The 21,394-nt window shown below is 22.7% G+C and overlaps 2 protein-coding genes across 2 annotated transcripts in view; both read left to right on the forward strand.

Annotated features, from left to right (window-relative positions):
- PF3D7_1346300 (DNA/RNA-binding protein Alba 2) overlaps positions 1-517 on the forward strand; it is a gene marked incomplete at both ends in the record, with an annotated part of 990 nt that extends 473 nt beyond the window's left edge. The window contains 2 exons of the mRNA XM_001350141.1: positions 1-266; positions 417-517. The exon at positions 1-266 is cut by the window's left edge and continues 27 nt beyond it. Of these exons, the coding sequence (XP_001350177.1) occupies positions 1-266; positions 417-517 (367 nt within the window). The remainder of the gene's footprint in view (positions 267-416) is intronic.
- A 2,380-nt stretch (positions 518-2,897) lies between these two features.
- On the forward strand, positions 2,898-20,864 carry PF3D7_1346400 (VPS13 domain-containing protein, putative; the record flags this gene model as incomplete). Its single annotated transcript, XM_002809027.1, has 1 exon — positions 2,898-20,864. The coding sequence occupies one exon, from the start codon at positions 2,898-2,900 to the stop codon at positions 20,862-20,864; it is 17,967 nt and encodes a 5,988-aa protein (XP_002809073.1).
- Between the last annotated feature and the right edge of the window lie 530 nt (positions 20,865-21,394).

Consider the following 21,394-nt stretch of genomic DNA (forward strand, 5'->3'; position numbering starts at 1 on the left):
CGCAAAAAATGAAGACAAGAAATCGGGGGATGAAGAAGAGGAAGAAGAAGAAGAAGAAGAAGATGAGGAAAACAATAAAAACAAAGAAGCAAATAACAGAACTGTTGAATTTATTACTACTGTTCCATGTATGAAAATTATTTTATCAAAAAATGAGGATAAAATTGACAAAAATGAAATAGGTTATCAGAAACCATTGGACGAAAAAGAAGTAAATGTTATGACCCCAGAACAAATATTAAAGGAAAAATCTTATAGAAGAAGATGTAAGACATTCAACAATAATATATATATATATATATATATATATATATATGTTAAAGTGTGAATAAACATATAAATTATATTATATTATGTTGTATTATATTTTTATTTATTTATAATTTTTTTTTTTTTTTTTTTTTCTTGTTGTACAGATAGAAGAGGAGGACGTGGTGGTGATCGATTTAGATCATATCGAAGAAACTATTATGAAACATCCATGTGGAATAATAGAAGATATGAAAAAAGAAATTAATGAACAGTATTTTTCAAGGAAATAATTTTAATGTTTTCAATTTTACATATTAATATTTATATATATTTTTATATAGATTGATATATATATATATTCTTATAATTTTTGTATGGCTAAATTCATGTATTTATTTTTCATAGAGTTTGAATAATATATATTAATTATATATTTAATATAATTATACATGTATACATTTTTATTATTTGTCTATGTATTTTTATATAAATATTATATATATTATACGTAGAGGAATACATACATATTTTATTATTATTATTTAGTATATATATATATATATATATATAACATTTATGAGTATGTGTAAAAGAATACATATAAAAATTTATACTATTTTAAATGTTTTTAAATAATAAAATTAAAAATTTATTTATTATAATTATTATTAATATATTTTATTAATAAAAAGACTGTGATATAACAACCTTAAAAAATATTAAATCTATTTTAAAATATATGTTCATATTTAATCATACTTTTATGATATATGATTAGGCCTTGAAAATAAAAGTATATGAAATATACTAAAAGTAATCTTATATATAAATATATCTACATACATACATATATGTATATGTGTGTGTTTATTATATATATATATATATTTATATATGGAAAGGTTTTATTTATCTTGAAAACTTTATTTTATATAAGAAAGATAGCAAAAGAATTCTATAGAATATCCTATTTCCTTATAAGTTCTTATAATTTAAGATACAAAAGTTTGATTTATTATTAAATTTATCTTATTTTATATTTTAAATATTTTTATTGTATTTAAAAACAAGATGATGTTATAAACATATAACAAAAAATTTTAAGAACATCATTAATAAATTTAATGTGATAACATTATATATTACCAAAATATTATTATTAAAATATATTATATTATGTTTATTTATGTATTTCTAATTTCAATTAAAGTAACAACTTTGAACTTTATATTTTTTACAAAATATATAATATTTTGTAAAATTTTCTGGTAAAAAAAATAAAATAAAAATAAAAAAAAATATATTAGATAATTTATGAACATGCATAATAATATATGAAATAAAATTTTTTTTTTTTTTTTTTTTTTTTTTTTTTTAAATTATTCTAATTTATCCTCAACTGTTCGTTAAAATATCAACGTAAGTTTAATTAATTTACTTTATTTTTTATTCTAAATATAAATATATTCAAAAATATTTTCCTGTTTCCCTTATGTGTATATTGATATGGAAATCAAGTATAAAAAAAAAATATATATATATTATAAATATATACATTTATAATAATACACACATAAATTTACATTTTGCAGAGAATAAATACTTTTTTTTTTTTTTTTTTTTTTTTTTTTTTTTTATCTGTGTATGTAATTCAGCATTAGTTGTTATAAGTATTTTGTAAAATAATGTAAATAAATAATATACAAAGATATTAGGTAAATAACCTTTTTATTGAATAAATAAAAAAATTTTTTTTTTTTTTTTTTATATCATCATTCAATTTAATAGATATCATTTATGAAATTTGAAAAAATATATATCACTTATATTTTATATATATATATATACATACATATATATTTATATATATATATATATATATATATATATATATAATTATATATTTATATATTTTATAATATAAATATTTATGTTATTATTTTTTAATGAACATATTGTTTTTTTATTTTTTTTTTATGTATTTATTTTATGAAATAAATGTATGTTTATATATATGTATCATATGTATATATATTTTTTTATATATTAATTTTTTTATGGAAAGTGTTGTACATATTTTTGTATATGTATATAATATATATATATATATATATATTAAATTAATGAATATATTGCAAAAACTTTATATTTTCTTATATATTATGTATACATAAATATTATTTTAATTTTATATAATAATAGCCTTATGGCAATTTTAAAATGTAGTAATAATTATATTATGTAAAAAAAGTTCAAAATTGATAAACAATGATATGTTTTTATAATTATACATTTTTTTAGCTTTTGCTATTCTTTTTTTTTTTTTTTTTTTTTTTTCGTTAATTTTTCTATTTTATTCCTTTTTTTTTTTTTTTTTTTTTTGTTTTTGTTTTCTTTTTTGTTTGTTTCAAATTTTTTTTTTATTTTCTTTTTTGTAATTTTAATTTTTTCAAGAATTTTATAAAAATACATGTATCATATGTATTTGGTATTTTTATAGAAAAATTGACAAAAAATATGTACTGTATGTATATGTATGCATGTATATATATATATATATATATATATAAGGACATAATGGAAAATAAAAAATAAAAAAGAAAGATTAATAAAAATAAATATAAAAAAGATTAAAAAGCATAACAATGTTCGAATCACTAGTTGAAAAACTGTTGAATAAATTTTTGGCTCCATACGTAGAAGGTATAGAACGGAATTTACATTTGGGTGTATGGTCTGGTAATATTGTATTAGAGAATTTAAAATTGAAACCACAAATAACTGAAATATTAGACTTGTCATTTAAGATAATTCATGGGAATATAGGAAGAATAAATATACAGATACCATGGAGCAGTTTAGGAAAAAACCCTGTGTGCGTTTTAATAAAAAATGTTCACATATATATAAAACCACGATGTTATAAAAAAAGTGAAGAAGTTATTATTGAAGAATTAAGAAAAGCAAAAATGCATAGATTACAGTTATTAGAAGAAGAAATTTCTCTTATTAAGTTACAAAAAAATAATGAGAAATCTTCTGAAAAATCTACACTTATATTTAAATTATTAAATAAAATTATTAATAATATTCAAATAGATATTCAAGATATACTAATTCATTTTGAGGATCCAGATAAAAACTTCTCTATTGGTTTTATTTTGAAATCCTCTTCAGTCAAAAATTGTCAAAATAACGACGAGATGTCAACACAAGCAAATTCAAATGCAGAAAATAAAACATTGAATCATATAATTGAATTTAAAGGATTATGTATTTATAGTAATAGTGATATAAAATCAAGGACAAAGAAAAAAATTAGGAAGAAAAATAAAAAACGAAGTAAAGATATGGTAGAAATATTGGAAGATGATAAAAATAAAGACAATGTAAAGAATTCATCAAATGGTAAGAACATAAGTGAAATGAAATATGAGAAAAGTGAACTTTCATTAAGTAATGAAAAGTTTCCTAATATGAATAAGACAGATACCGAGGATATGGAAATATTTGATATTTCGTCAAAAATAAAAGATAGTGTTTATAATAATTTAGATAGTAATGATAATAATATAAATAGTAATGATAATAATATAAATAATAATGATAATAATTTAAATAATAATCATAATAAATTAAATAATAATGATAATAATATAAATAATAATGATAATAATATAAATAATAATAATAATAATTTAAATAATAATGATAATAATTTAAATAATAATAATAACAATTTAAATAATAATGATAATAATTTAAATAATAATGATAATAATTTAAATAATAATGACCAAAATAAAGACACACATGATTACTCAAAATTAAGTAGTTGTGATAGTAGCACCCAAGATGATTATTTAAAAACCACCTTAAATAGAATAAGCAGTTTTTTAAAAGAAGAAGAAAATATTATTTTACATAATTATAATTTTGAATATTTAATAAAACCCTTCGATTTAGTATTACCAGTAGAACAATCAAGTAATAAAAAAGAATTAAAAGCTAAATTAGAAATAAGTGATAAATGGGAAGGTATTACTCTCACGAAGACCCAAATAACGAAAATTATAGAAATAATGAATGAAGCTAATAAATCTAGGAATCAAACAAATAAATTATTATTAAAGCATGCATGGACAGTTCGATTAGATATCGAATCGTTAAGAAATGAGACGAAAAACGAATTTATAAATCTATATAATAAAGTATTAGGAGAAGAATATAATATAAGCAATACAGAATTATCTGCACAAGAAATTAATAGATTACAAATTTTATATGATGTTGTGGGTGTTCGACATTTGGCAAAATGGAGATTACACTGTAGAACCACATTAGAAAAATTTATTGAAGAAAAAAATTTAAAGAAGAAATTTTTATATGATTCAATATATAAGCAGCAATCTTGGTGGTCTTGGGTAACAGGCAATAAAAAAGAAATTGAGAATAAAGTACAAAACATTTTAAATAGTGAACAGGATATAATAAATGAAAATGAGTTGTTTATGATACAAGAAGCTATGACAAATGATGATAACTATGATGTTGTTATGCCATCAAAATATGATTTTCAATTTAAACTAGCTAATTTTTCGATAAATGTATATGATGATTGTAAAAAGAGGATAATAGATAATAGAAATGTGAATAATCACCATAATAATCATAATAATAATAATAATAATAACAATATATATATTAGGGGGGTAAGTAACAAAAGTGAAGTAACTAATAATAGACAACATATAAAAGAAGATAAATTAAATTTTAATGATATTATAAAAGATGAATTAAGTATAAATAGCAGTTGTGAAACCTTATTGACAAGTTCCATAAATTTAAGTTCCACTGATTCCAAATTAAATAAAAGACGTGTAAGATATGAACGGGTAAATATCTTGTCTATAAATTTTTATCAAATATATTCTTCTTTATCTCTACAATCAGTTGTTGATCATAATGATCATGATAATTTCCAATGGAAGTTTATTATTGAATTACAAAATTTTATAGCAAAACACAAAAATAAGGTATTTATGGAATTTAGGAATAATAAAAATTCCTTTCCATATAATATGAATACATCAGGAAGTCTATATAAAAATTCTATTTTCTATTCATTATTATATAGTCAAACTGTTTGCGCCTATTTAGAAATTAACCATTTAGTAACAGAAAAGGGTAATACATTATCCACTATATTAAGACTGAACCCTTTGGAGCTTTATTTATCTCCATTATTAATTAAAAGTATATTGTCATTTACATTTCCTCTATTAGATATAATTAATAAAAGTCATAAGACAGCAATGAAAAAGTACAAGAGTAAAAATGTGAGTTTATCTGTGGAAAAGCAAAAACAAAAGGAAGAAACTTCACCTGGTGTTATTAAAAAGAAGGAATCAATTTCGGGCACAAGAAAAAGAAGTAATAAAAATAAGAAGAGCCATCATGAAATTGGAAGTATAAAGAAGGATGTAAATAATGAAGAAAATGATACGATAAAGCAAGATGATCATAAAAATATGAATGCTGATAGTAATAAAAATAATGATAATAATTATGATAATAATGATGAATGTGATGATAATAATGATGAATGTGGTGAATATAATGATGAAGATGATGAGGACAAAAATAACGATAATGAGGATAATAATAACGATGATGATGAGGAAGATGAGGATGATGATGACGAGGATGACGAAGAAGCATTATTACAAATAAAAAAAATGGAACAATCCGAATTATTAGAAGGATTAAAAGAAAGAGGAGAAAATGTTTATAATAGAGCTGTTCAACACCTTCCAGAATTATTTGAGTTTTATATACATATATGTGGTCCCATTTTACATTTTGACAATTTAACGAATGGCATAGTGGAATTGCATTTAGGTAATTTGGTAGCAAAAACAGAACACCCATGTACCTATAATAAATTTAATTTAATATTTGAATTTAATGAAACGCAAATAACATGCTTAAAAATAGGCTCAGGATATATGAAGAAGGATGAAAAATGTAAAAAGGATATAATTTTTAATGAGAACCAAAAAGATTTGCATAAATCAACAAAAGCATATAAGAAGATGGATAAAAGTAATATATATTTAGAAATAAATGAAGAAGGATTATTTTCAAATAATGCAATGGATAATACCGAAATGGATGATTTAAAAGATAGTTATTTTAATAGTATAAAGGAAAAGGTATTAACAGGTGAAAAATTTTATATATTACAACCAATTCCAGTAAAAATCTATGTAGAATATGACTTGAAAATTTTGAAAACAAATATTATATTAGATGGAATATTTTTTCAAATTAATCCAGATGCTATTAGTATTATATTAGCAGTTCCAACATCGATAACTAGATACCTGACTGGAGTTTATTCTAAAAATAAAAATGAGAATGAATTTAATAAGAACAAGAAGAAAACTTCAGTTGAAAAAAAGGAGGGAGATATAATGAAAGGAGATGATATTACAAGAGCAAGTATGTCAAATATCGATAGTGGTGTACAGAAAAGAAATAGTATTACTGATATTATAAAAGGGAATAAAGATAATGATAATGTGGTAGAAATGAATAATAAAGGTATGCCAAAGGAAGAAGAGTCGTTTTTATATGATATTGATTTTTTAATTAAAAATTCTTCTTTTTCAATTAAGAATAAGAAAAATTGTGAAATATTGAAATATGAAGCATGTGGTATATTTTATAAGAATTATTTACAAAAGAAGAGGAAAATTATTAAAATGGAAATTGAACAGTTATGGATTTGTGATCCTAGTAATAAGCAACCTATATTTTTTACTTTAACGAAGGATATAAATTCAAAGGATATATTTTTATTTAGATCCTTATCTACATATTTGGAAGAGAAAAGTCATAACAATAATAGTATTGAACAAAAGGAAATTGATATGGAAAGTGATAATCATATAAATGTTGGTATAGACGACGTATTAGAAGAAGATCATTTTATGATGGGCAACAACAATAATATTAATAATAATAGCAGTCATATTAGGAAGAATAGTTTTAATATAGGGTCAAATGCTTTTGGTAGTTTAGAAAGATTCGAATCTGCTAAAGTGATGGATGATAATGTATACACAAATGGAAAACATAAAGGTTCAATCAAGAATGTAATGATTGATAATTCTATTATAAATAATGAACAATTAATAAACAATAGAGCAGAAGGAGGAAAATATATGAGCACAAATAGATTTTCTGCTAGTGGAATAAATCAGTTTAATAAATATGTTGGTATGAATATAGATAGAAAAAATGAAGAGACCAAATTGAATGGGAAAAAAGAAAATGATGAAAATAAAAATGTTGAGGAAGAAGATGATGATTTTATGGATGCTATTGAAGAAAAACAATTATCTATAAGTCTTCAAATTTTACAAGAACATAATGAAAAGAATATTGAAGAAACTCATATTAATTTTATTATTAGTGATATCGAATTACATTGGAAATATAAAACAATAAAACAGATTTTTAAAACAATGAAAGAATATAAGAAAACGTTACAATATGGTATAGAAAAAGATATGACATATATAAAAAATAAATTAAAAAATGAAAAGGATTTAAAAAATTATAAAATGTTCATATCTGAAAATACCTTAAGAAGTGTACAAGAAACTTTGAAAAATGTTAAGGATTCATTAAATATTTTAGATATGGAATCTGCAAAGGATAAGGATGATATAATAAATAATGTACAAGAAAAAGAAATGGACAAAGATAATGTTAAAATGAATGCAGAAGGTATACATCTTATGAATCCTTATTATGCGAGGGACGAAGATTTAAATATGATAGCTGATAATAAGCTGCTTTTTAATTTAAGAAATGAAAAAAATAATGAAGAAATAAATATTAATAATGCTAACACTGTAAATGATAATAATGGCATTAATAATAATGATGATATTAATAATAACGATGATATGATTAATAATGATGATATTATTAATAATCATAATTATAACATTTTGAATGATAATATTCTTAGTAAGGGACTTAATGATACATTACCCAAATTACACGGTCAACAAAATTCATATCCCAAATATTTTTTCAACTGTTTTATAAAAAGTGCTTCCTTAGCCTTCTGGAAGAAGAAGAAAATTTTTTCTAGAATTCAAGTGAGTAACATATTTTATGAAAATAAAATATATATCAATTTTGATCAGAAGATGTTTTTGAATATAGAAAAGGGGATAATGTCAATGAATAATAAGAACATTATATCTAATAATATTAACGATTATAAATACGACCTGTTTATTTCTAAAGATAGGAAAAGATTTGGTTCAAGTGATATCGAGAATGAGGATAGAAATATGTTAAGTCATTTAAAATATGGAAAAAAAGAAGGGAACTTAAATGCAATGCAGAATGATGATGATAAAGAAAAAGAAGAATATACAGCAGAGGATACATTTTCGGAAAGACGAAATAGTCGAGATATATTAAATAATATAAATCTAGATAATTTATCTATAGAAATAAAGAAGAAAAAGAAAACAATGCATAAAGAATCCAAAGAAGATTTGTTTATTGGTAAGATAAAAGTATATAATGATAAGAGGAATTATAATATATGTTTATTATGTGAAATTCCAAGAATGTATTATATTTTTTACCTGAAAGATTTAAGATTATTTTTGGAATATTTAGATGATGGTATATTAAATGTTTTTATTAGTAAATCATATAAAAAGGTAGTTCAGGCTGCTCAGACCAAATACTTTTTATTTAATTTTACATTTATGGATCCTATAGTGATCATACCTGAAGATAAAAATATGATATATAATTATAAGGGAGAGGTGAAAAATGTTTCTAGATATTTTAAGAGTAGCACTAGTAATAATAACACAAAGGAAAATGAGGACACAAATGATATTGCAAAAAGAAGCTCAAAGGAATATATTCTTTCCAATGAAAAAAAAGATACAAAGACTGAAGCGTGTAACAATTATAATAATGTGAATAATAAGAATATACATAACACTAATTTTGATTGTGATATGAAATCCAATTATGATAAAAATTCAATTGGTCGTAATACATATAATAGTAATAATATACCATACATTGAATCTTATTTACAATTCCATTTAAGCAAATTAAAACTTAAAAATTCTTACACTCTAAAATGTACGGAAGAAATAAGAGTAGCACAGAGAAGACAAATGATATTAAAAAAAAAGAAATATAAAGGAAGAAGTGAAAAGGAAAAAATAAATAAAAATAAATATGAAAATGAATCTTTTATAAGAAGTGATATTGTATCTAAGGAACAATTAAGACCATTAGAGCGAAAAAGGAATAGTGTAAATAATGATTTGGTGAAATTAGATTTTACGTTATATATTGATATATTAGATATAGAAAGTAAAGCTTGTGAAAATGGGGGTAGTAGTAATATAGAAGGGGAAATCTTGCATAAGGTAAATTTAGGTTTCTGTTTAATAAATGCTAGGAATGGTATATTTATATATTTAAATGGAAATGACTTATGTTTAGATTTAACAGTATTTCAATTAGCTTTTTTGTTGGATATAATAAATGAAAACTTTTGTTATAAGGGATATTTCCCAATGTGCTTTATATGTGATAAGGATGTGAGTTTAGACAGTATGATAAATTCGGAGTGGTTTAAAAAAGGATACATGAATTTTAACAATTTTAATAATAGGAAAGAAATGAAAGGAAAAACAAATGACAATAAAAAGGAAGATATAATGAACAATATAAATAATATCAATAATATCAACAACAACAACAATAATAATATCAATAATATCAACAACAACAATAATAATAATAATAATAATAATAATAATAAGGTAAATAATTATGAAATTGGAGATGGTGCTATAAATAACAATGTGTATGATAGCGATCGCACTATTGATAAGGAAATGGATCACGGTAAAAATAAATTGGATATGTCAATGAACCAAGAAAAAAAAAGTGATTCATTAACAAATGATAAACTAATAATAAAAGATTCAAAAGAGAATGTAACAAAAAAGACAGGCTTGAAATTATATGTATATATAAATTTTGAAAGTTTAAAAATTAAAACAGCATTTGATACAAATACACCTGTAGCCATTATAACATTCCAATATATAAGTATGTCATTTCGTTTAGTTCTCTTAGATTTCTATTATGTTTACTTTTTTGATTTACATGGTAATTCATTGTATATAGATGATGCTAGGAAAAATTCAATCAATTATTACAAAAGGGTAGCCTACTGTTGTATTGAAAATGAAAAGAAAAAGTTCAAGAGGGAAAATAAAAAAGCGCATGAGTTGTATAAAAATGTATATAATGAAGAAGCATATAATGATACTCTTAATAAGAGTAATGTATATGAGTATAATAATGTGGAAAGGAATTCGTATCAAATTAATAGAGAAAATAAAATATATGATAATAATGGGTCACATTTTTATAATAATAAAGATGTTCAAGATGAATATGATGAAAAAGTACAAAAACTACATAATAATAGTAGTAATAATATTTCTGTTACGACACAATCTGATATAAAAGATTATAAAAATTTATTAATATATATGTTTGAAAATAATGTATTTTTAAATGAAAAGAAGAAAAGGAAAAAACAAAAAGGAATAAAAATAAAAATTAATTCTTTCATAGAAGATTTGTTATTAAATATTGAACTTGATGATGCGTATATTTGCTTTTTTTTCCTTATTTTTATAGATATATATAAATTTTTAACGACAGGATTTAATTTGAGCACGTTACATTTGTATCCGAAGCCATCACCTTATATTGTATCTTACAAAAATGAAAATAAAAAGAAAAAGATAAAGGGTCATGAATATGTAGAGAATAGTGAAAGTAAAAGTATCCATAGAAAAAAAAAGGTTGTGTGTTCGAAGACGGAGGAAGAAAAACATATAAAGGAACAGATTAGTATTAGATGTACTAGATCTCAATATAAAAATACCTCAAATGAAAATAAAAATAAAAATATTAATAATAATAATAATAATAATAATAATAATAGTAATAATAAGAGTAGTATCAACTGTAAGGAAAATACCAGTATAAATATCGAAGAAAATGTGTTTAAAAGAGAAAGAATTCATTATGATGAAGAAATTATTGAACAAAATGTTCAACTCATCAATGAAGAAGACAATGAAAAACATTGGGTACAAAAAAAGAAGAAAATTATTCGACGTAGTAGTGTTTTAGAACAATCAAAATATATAAAAGGGAAATTAAAAGAACAGAAAAATAAAATAATAACAAATATAAACGAAGTATTAAAATTAGATAATAAACCATTTCATGTAAGTTTTAAAGTGAATAATGGGAATTTCATTATTTTTACAGATGTCGAAAAAGTATCTCATCCAATAATAATGTGGTCAAATAATTTTGTTTTTTCATTTTCTTTATTTAATAAATGTATTGTATTTAGAAAAATATATGCAATAGATAGTAAAGTGAAGAGGATTAATTATGTATCGTCATCTCATGTACATTATAAGTATGATACTATTAAGAAGAGGAACAATAAAAGCAACCATAACAATAAAAATAACAATAACAATAAAAATAACAACAACAATAAAAATAACAATAAAAATAACAATAACAATAAGGATAATAATAAAAACAACAGTAACGATAATAATAACATCAATATGGACAATAACAATAAAAATAACAATAACAAAATATTTGATCCTAAGAATATATCGAACCCACTTCATAATTATCATAAAAAGAAAATATTACTATGTGATAATTTGAATGTAATGGGTGAAGCTGTTTACGAATCAGTTGATACAAGAACTGAGGATTATAAATTAAAAAGTAGTGTAATAAGAAAAGATAACAATTCACCATTTATAACCGTTTTTGAATTAGATATAAATATTGGTAATTTTGATATACGTTTATCAAATGACGATGTTGAAATATTATTGAAAGCATCATCCACATTATTTGGTGATGTCCCTAGTTCATTTACAAATATAGTAGTTGGCCCAGTTATACCACCGTTAACTTTTATACATAAAAAAATAAAGAATAAATTTATGCAAAACAATATTTATTATATAAGTACAAATATCAAGGAGGAGACCGAATTGTTTTGTGGATCCGATTTGCAAATAACAAGTATAAATATATTAAAGAAGAGAAGGAAAAAAATTATAAGAAAGAAGGAAAAGAAAGATGCAAGAAATAGAAAGGAAATGGAGAGAAATGATCATAATAAAATAAAGAATATAAGAAATGATGAAATTAATATGAATGAAAAGAAAAGTATAGTAGATTGTCATATTGAGGAAAAGAAATTAGATCAGAAAGAATATAACGAGTTTAGTAATAAGGATGAAATATATACTGATTCTAGTAACATGATGGAATATGTATATTATAAAAAAATATCTGATGTCTCTTCAAGTACTAATACTTTAAGTTATTCCAATACATCTTTAAGTGAATTACATGGAGAAAAAAATATATTATATAAGAGAGGTATGAAATATGATGATATATCAGATATAAATAATAACAGTAGTAGTAATAATAACAACATCAATAATAATAATAATAATAATCAAACAAATAGTTATCGAGATATAAAAATTAATATAAAGTTACATAATGTAATGTGTACCTTTATAGATAATATAAGAAATTCCATTGTTCCCATTTTAAGAATGATATTTAGTATGAACATAAGTATTAATTTATATACTGATGAATGTTCATATAATATTAGTGACTTAAATTCTAAGTTAGAATATTTTAATAATTGTATAGGTGAATGGGAACCATTTCTTGAGAAATGCAATATTTCATTAGATATACATAATATTTTTCCAAATGACGAATATGATGAAGATAAGGAAGCAAACAAATCTCCTATAAGTATCATTAAAATTAATAGTATCAAAGCTTTGTGGTTTAATATTACACCTCAGTTAATTAATTTGTTATTTTTATTCGTGCCAGTCTTTTCTGAGAAGGTATCTAATGGGTTAAGAAAAAATGCCAAAAAGGAAATAGACCATTATAATGATAAGGATAATAAATATGTAAGTGAATGTATAAAAAATGATATATTAATGGAAGATATGAATAATAAATTAAATGTTAGGAATACATCTATTAATAAGGATATAGAAACATCTGAACAGATGAATAGTCTAAATGACTTTTCCAGATGTGATAGTGGATCCGTCGAATTGGAATACAAAAATATGAGTGTTAAGAGTAAGAGCATATTCGAAGATTGTTCTTCGGTTTTTAATTCATTTCCGTGTGATACAGATGGTAAGGAAGCAAATGATTTTCATTTGGATGACTTTTTAAAAAAAGAAGAAAATCGTAGTACATACTATAATAGGATAGATAACTCAGTAATATATTACGTTAATTTGACAAGCGAATACTTTTATGCCTTTTTAATGCCTGAAAGTAAGATTGAAGAAATTATGAAGAGAAAAAAATCTGTCACTATGAAAAATGTATACAAAAGTGTGAACGAGGCGGATGGGACAAATATGACTATAAAATCTTATAAATGGGATGAGAAAAAGAAAAAGGTAGAAAAGGGATTCATTCAAAGGGAGAATGTTACGAAGGCGAATGGAATGAAAGGAAATGATATAAAACAAAATGGCATAAAACAAAATGAAATAAAAGAAAATATAATGATGGAACATACATTAATTAGTTCAGATGATAATAGTACCCATAATGAAGGGAATGAAGATTATATATCTGAGGAAGATCTTTTCAATATGATACCTGATGTATATGCAAAAATTATAACAACAAATGAATTAATATCATTAGACAGATTGTTAATCAACGAAATAGAAAATAACTCCTTAATAGAAAAAAAATGTTTATATTTATATTTGATACCCATTCCACCAACAAATGTTGTGAATATAGTTCATGATATGTTTTCAAATATTAGTAAAAGAGATATTGTTTTAGATCTCATGATTACAAAAAATCCAAAGAAAACTATTGAAAATTTATTAATTTACAATCAACATAAGGAACATATACGTATTAGGAGAAATAGTATAAATAGCATTTGGACGGAAAATATGATGTATGATGACAATAATAAAAAGAAACATATAGAATTGTATTTGAAAAAAATGCGTATGAAAGCGGAAGAGGATGGTGGTAACAAGGTAGGAACGGATAATATACATTTATTGGAAGATCAAAATATGTATTTATTAAACAAAGAAATGTGGAATGATTATAAAAACGTTAAGGGTATTATAAAAGGGGAAGGAAAATATACTAATAGTACTATTAGTAAAACGGACCATACTTCAAGGAGTAACAATATGGACAATAATGTAAAAGGTAATGATAATATTAATGGTAATCACAGTGATAGAGAATCTGAAAAAAGACAAGACATGAATCAAAATAATGTAAATGAAAATATCTTAAATGTTATGGTAGAAGGAAACAATGAGGTATTAGATAATGAGCAACGGGTTGATAAATCATTGAATTTATATACAAAAGGTTGTGAAAATGATGATGCTAATGAGGATGTCAATGATGAAGAAGAAGGGTCTTATGATAGTTCTTCTGATAGCTGTGAGGATTATGAATCAACTGATGATACCCATTCAATTGATGAAAGGGATAATTTGAATTATGAATATTATTTTAAATATAATAAGAAAAAGAAAAATGATTCAAGTTCTATTTTTTCATCGAATAAATTTGTTGGACCCTTTTTAAGAAACACAGAATGTGTAATAATAAATTTGATTAAGAATAGTTGTACATCATTAACTACATCTTTGAAAAATAGCAACGTTATACATTTATTGAAGCCTGGTGATTTTGTGTTTGATGAAAAATATAAATATAATTTTTCTAGCAAAAAGACTAATGAAATTATGGAAAATTATAGTATTACTGATGGGATTATGGCAGACGATGACATAACTAATGGATCCATAAATAATAATAATAATAATAATATGTGTAACAAAGGTATTTATGATAATACACCAACAAAACAGATGGTCGATAAATATGTTTCTAAAAATAGTATGAGTACTAATAAGAATAATAAATCGAGTATATTAAATAAAGAAAATATTGACAAGATAAATGAATGGGAAAGAAGAAATGAAGAAATGATTAAACAAACATATATAGCATGTAAATATAGATTGAAAAATAATTATTTGCCACAAACATCGTTGGTTGAAAATGTATGTGAAATTATATCTCCTATGCCAAATTATAAAATATTATTTATGTCATCAACCGTTAGAATTATAAACAAATGTGGTATTCCCTTAGAATTTTGTTTTTTTGATGGTAGTCGAAATCCTATATTATTAACGTCATTAGAGAATAGGACTATACCTATAAATACTTTATATCCTAATCATAGTGATTCATTTAAAAATTATAAGGTATCTAATAGTTTGAATATTAATCCGAATATAAAATTAAGACAGAAAAATAATAATTTAAGTTTCACTGTAATATTAAATCATGAGTATTTATTATCAGCACCCGAGTGTGTTTTTTGTGGACCTTCTCATGTGTACATGTCTTTTAAACCTATCAATGTGATAACAGCAGAGAATGAATATTATGACATAATAGCTGGTGGTCCCACCACAAATATTGCGAACAATAATAATAATAATAATAATAATAATAGTAGTAGTAGTAGTCATAATTATTATGGTAATAAATCAAATATTAATGATTTATTAAAAAAGGACAAGGGGGGAAGCAATGATTTAATAGATCCTATGTCTATTAATATAGAAAATGGATGGTCTGATATTTTTAGTTCTGATATATCTCAAGGGACGTATGTGAAAAAGTGTAAATACAAAGATATGAATTCCTTCATGTCTAATATAAATAAAAGTAACGGTAGTGGAAATAATTTTTTTTATTTCTTGGTAAAGATTGAAAATAAGATAAGTGCTTTACCTGCTGAGAAAAATTTGAAAATTATTACTATATATCCTCATGTAAGTGTTGTAAATGCTATACCAGCCTTTGTAGACATAATAATAACATCTGACGTAGTAGAAGAAAAGCAGAATGATTATATGTATGAAGAAAGGAATAAAATAGATGCATTAAAAAATAAGAGAGCAAAGTTATTAAAACAGTGTGAGGATATAAATTCATATTTGAATAAGATGAATTCATCAAAATATGGAGGAAGTAAAATTTATAGTGATAGTTCATCTAGAGTAAAAGGTAACAAAGATAATAGTAATAGTAGTAATAGCAATAATAGTGAACATGTATACATGCAAGAGTTGAACAAATTAGAAAGAGAAATATATCATATAGATGAAGAAATAAAATATAAGAAAAAAGAATTATCTTCTCCATTAGTAAAAGGATATGTGAATAGAAGATTAAATCCATTTTCTATATTTTATATATATGAAATTAAGAAATATACTTGTTTGAATTTAAAGATGAAAATAGGGAATTCACAATGTGAATGGTCTGAAAAGTTATTTTTAGTAGAAGATGATGAAGAATCTGTAACTAGATTTTCATTACATTTTAAAAAATATGCATCAGTCGAAGTTGAAATTATTAAAAACTTTAGTGGATATTTTAATTCTTTGAGTAGTATCTTAGGAAATAAACAATTATATATTTTTTCCTTACCAAGATGTTTTATAGATAGAACAGGTTTAGGAATTAAGGCAATAAATTCGAATAAATATTATCCTGTGATTAATGGAATAACCTTATTAGGGGATCATTCCCAGATTGATTTGTTATTACCTCACAAAACTTATACTCAACCGAACAATAATGTGAACAGTGGTAATAATAATGTTGAAGATGATACGTATAATTATTATTCTAAGGGTGATATGAAGAGATCGAATAGGATGTATGATAAACGAGGAGATCATAGAAAAGATTATAACGATACAAACGAAAGTTATGGTAATGTAGATGATGTTAATAAAAATGATAGTCGTTATGTTAGTAAAAATGCAATTATAATAGATTACAATGATATATTTAATGATTTTAATTACCCTTCACCTGTAAATAATTCTGTAATATTATTCAAAGCTACATTACCTCCGATTGGTAGTTATACAGAAACCAATGTGATTTGTAAAAATTTTTTTTATACCTTTTGTTTAAATACAGAAAAAATAAAAACAACGAATATTCCATATATTATAAGTAGAATAATTACAGTGGTTCCACAATTTATTATTAGTAATAAATTGAATTTTCCCTTATTAATTAAACAATATCAGAATGACCAGATGCAAGGAGTTCGTGCAAATGATACATCTCCTTTATATTTTACCAAAAAAAGTAGCATTTTACTATTTCAATTTAAATGTTTAGATCCATGTAGAACTAATAATGAGGAGAAGAACCATATGTTATTAGATCCGAAAAATGTAATAAAGAGTAATGGAAATAAATATTATAAGTTGAATAAAAATATATATTGGTCGTCTGTTATATATCCTAGTGAAAATTTTGTTGGAACAAATTATATGGTAATTAATACAGGAAATCACGAAAAATCTGATGTATACGCGATAACGTGTATACCTGATAGAGGTACGAAAAATATTATCATAGAAAAATTAGAAAATAAGAAGAAAGGTTTTATAGCATATAATAATTCAAGTATTGCAAAATATTTAAAGATTAGAACATTCCATGATGATACGAGACATATGAAAATTCACGATGAAGAGAATTATATGGAAAAGAATATGTTTTTAAGTAATTTTTTAAAACCAACAGATATGGAACATTATTTTAATATAGAGCCAAATAAATATAGTTATTTGGGATGGGTAAATCCATTTATATATGTTACTAGAAATGTACAGATAGAAATAGTTTTGGAAGATTTAAAAATAATACCTAAATCTCCATTTGTTTTAAAATTTGCTATATATAATTATTCACAAAAAACATATTATATAAATTATTATAATATTACATTTGTTATATGTATAGAATATATAGAAGATTTGATAACCATAAAATTGAGCCATAAATTAAATATAAGCTCAAATCTATTAGATCGTTCCTCTTATTATTATATGATGAATAATAAAAGTAATATAACAGATGAAATAGCATATTCTAATAGTTCACATAATAATATTATGTTCAGCAAACATATGAATAGTTGTGACAAATCTGTTACATCTAATAATGACATTAAATTAGGATTAAATAAAAAGAAGAAATATATGGAAATGGAAAATCAGGTAAATATAGAAAAATATAATATAATAAATGGTAAAGATATTTCAAATGAAAGGAATATTATAGATAAGAATTCAGAGAATAGTTTAAGTTTATCAAAAAATAGTGTTTATGCCCAAAAACAAATGATTATAGATCATGATGAATATCATTATGTAAAATATATAGATGAGAAGGATGGGGGTACTGGTAGTTATAAAAATAATAGTATTAGTAGTAGTACTAATAATTATTATAAGAATGAATCTGTGAAGATGATAAGTAATACATATAAAAATGTGCATATAATAATAAATGTAACCCAGATTGGTGTAAGTATTATATCTAATATATTAAAAGAGGAAGTATTCTTTATTGAACTATCAAAATTGTGTGCTTTGTTTTATATGAAAAATGAAGAAGAGGTAATAGATATAAAAATAACAGATGTACAAATAGATTGTCAGTTGGAATCTTGTGAAAAGTGTGTGTTGTTAGCGAATAGGGGAATAAGTTCTTCAAATAATAATAATAGTAGTAGTAGTAGTAATAATATGAATAATATGATAAGTGGAGGGGATATGAGTGGTAGTAATAATGTATATCAGAATTATCGTAATGAAAATAAAAGTTTTACAATTAATGAGAGTGACCTCCTTCGTTTTAAGAAAACATTTGATCGTAATTCAAACGACAAAAATAATCATATGAATCCTCTATATGATAATAATAAGAATAAAGGTACTACTACTACTACTACTACTAGTGGTAGTAATAATAATAACAATTATAACAATAATAGTAGTAGTGTGTTAAATAAAAATATGAATGCAAATGAAGAAAAGATCTTTTTAAATATATATGTAGAAAGGTCTTTTATATCACATAATGATGTTATATTTAAAAAAATACAAGTTTCGTTAGATGATGTAGAAATAGAAATGGATGCTGAAACTTTGAATGGTATAAATTTATTAACAGCAGAATATATTGAAAGTATAAGTATTGTTCAAAAAAAAAATTTGTTATATGAAGAAATACAGAAATGGACGATTTTACCTGTATATGTAAATTACAAATCACCAGAAATACCATTAGCCATAAATATCCAATACATGCAAATAGATAAATTTACCTTAATAGTGTGGTGTTCATTTTTATTAGATAAAATGCACATGATGAGTGATTTGTTACGAATAGGATTACGAATATTAATGGTATCGGGAAAATTAGAATTATTAGGTGCACCTGTAACCTTAAATCAAGAAATTTTTAATAATATTCGTGTAAGTATTAAATCCTTTTATGCATTACTAAAAGATAAGTATAGTCATTCTATTTTGGCATGTTTAGGTTTTATAGTAGGATATAGTAGTTTAATAAATATACCTAAGATACCATTAGAAATTGGTCGAAATACTATAGGTTTAGCTGTATATGCAGTAGATAATGTGAGTGTTGGAATTGGAAGCTTTTTATCAAATTTAACATTTGATTCCGAATATATTAATAGAAGACAAAAGGAGAGAACCTTTAAGACGAACACCAATATGAAAGAAGGTTTAATTAGTGCTGTTAAAAATATTGGTGAAGGAGTATTAAGTTTATCTAATATTGTAACGAAGCCAATTGAAGGGGCACAAAAAGAAGGATTTGGTGGATTTTTCAAAGGAATAGGAAAAGGTGTTGCAGGTTCTTTAGTAAAACCATTAGATAAAGTAGGACAAGCTGTATCTGATGTAACTCGTGGAATAAAAGCAGAAGTATCGAAACCTATAGGTGGTCATAAATATAAGACTAAAAGACACAGAAAACCAAGAATGCTATGGGGAGAATATGGAAAATTAAAAGAATATAATATAAACGAAGCAGAATTAAGAGAATGCTTAGGTTTGAAATTTTCAAAAAATATTATGAAATGTTTAACAGTACATAAACAAGAAAATCATCCTCCATCACATTATGCATTATTATTATATCCAAAGGTAATTATATATGCAAATCTATATGCTAATACTAATGCTCAAAAGAATGATTTCTTATTATCCGAAAAAAAAACAGATATAGTTATATGGTCTATAAAAATAGAGGATATAACAGAAATACGAGCATCTAGTCATGGACTCATAGTAAGAACGAATACAAGTACAAATACGGTTTATAAAATACCATGTAATAATGCTATATTGATAAATAAAATATATAGGGAATTGCATAACTCAAAAAATTCAATAAACTCTACTGTTATTTTGGGCGCCAATAATTCTGCCCTGTACAAATATTTATAATAAGAAAAAATAAAATGGCATATATATATATATATATATATATATATATAATATATGTTCATTTATATGTTTATTTGTTTATATATTTATTTACTTATTTATTCATTTATTTATTTATTCATTTATTCATTTATTTATTCATTTATTTATTTTATTTATTAATTTATTAATTTATTTATTCATTCATTTATTTATTCATTTATTTATTCATTTATAGTTTTATTTTCATTATAGCATATTTCCATATTTTTTATTTTTATATATTTAAACTTGTTTTGATTAAATATTTAAAACTTCTTCAATTCTAATATATCCATTATTTATCTAATTATATATAGAGAGTGTATTTTTTTTTTTTTTTTTTTTTTTTTCTTTTTTCCAGTTTGCCTTCATAAAAACAGGCCTATTTAAATAAAATAAAAAATATAAACTATATATTTATTATATATACTTTTCTATATGATAAAATTTGTTTTTAAATATATATTATTATGATATTTAAAAAAATAAAATAAATAAAAGGGACTATA

This window comes from Plasmodium falciparum, assembly GCF_000002765.6.
Source record: "Plasmodium falciparum 3D7 genome assembly, chromosome: 13".
Lineage (NCBI taxonomy): Eukaryota > Apicomplexa > Aconoidasida > Haemosporida > Plasmodiidae > Plasmodium > Plasmodium falciparum.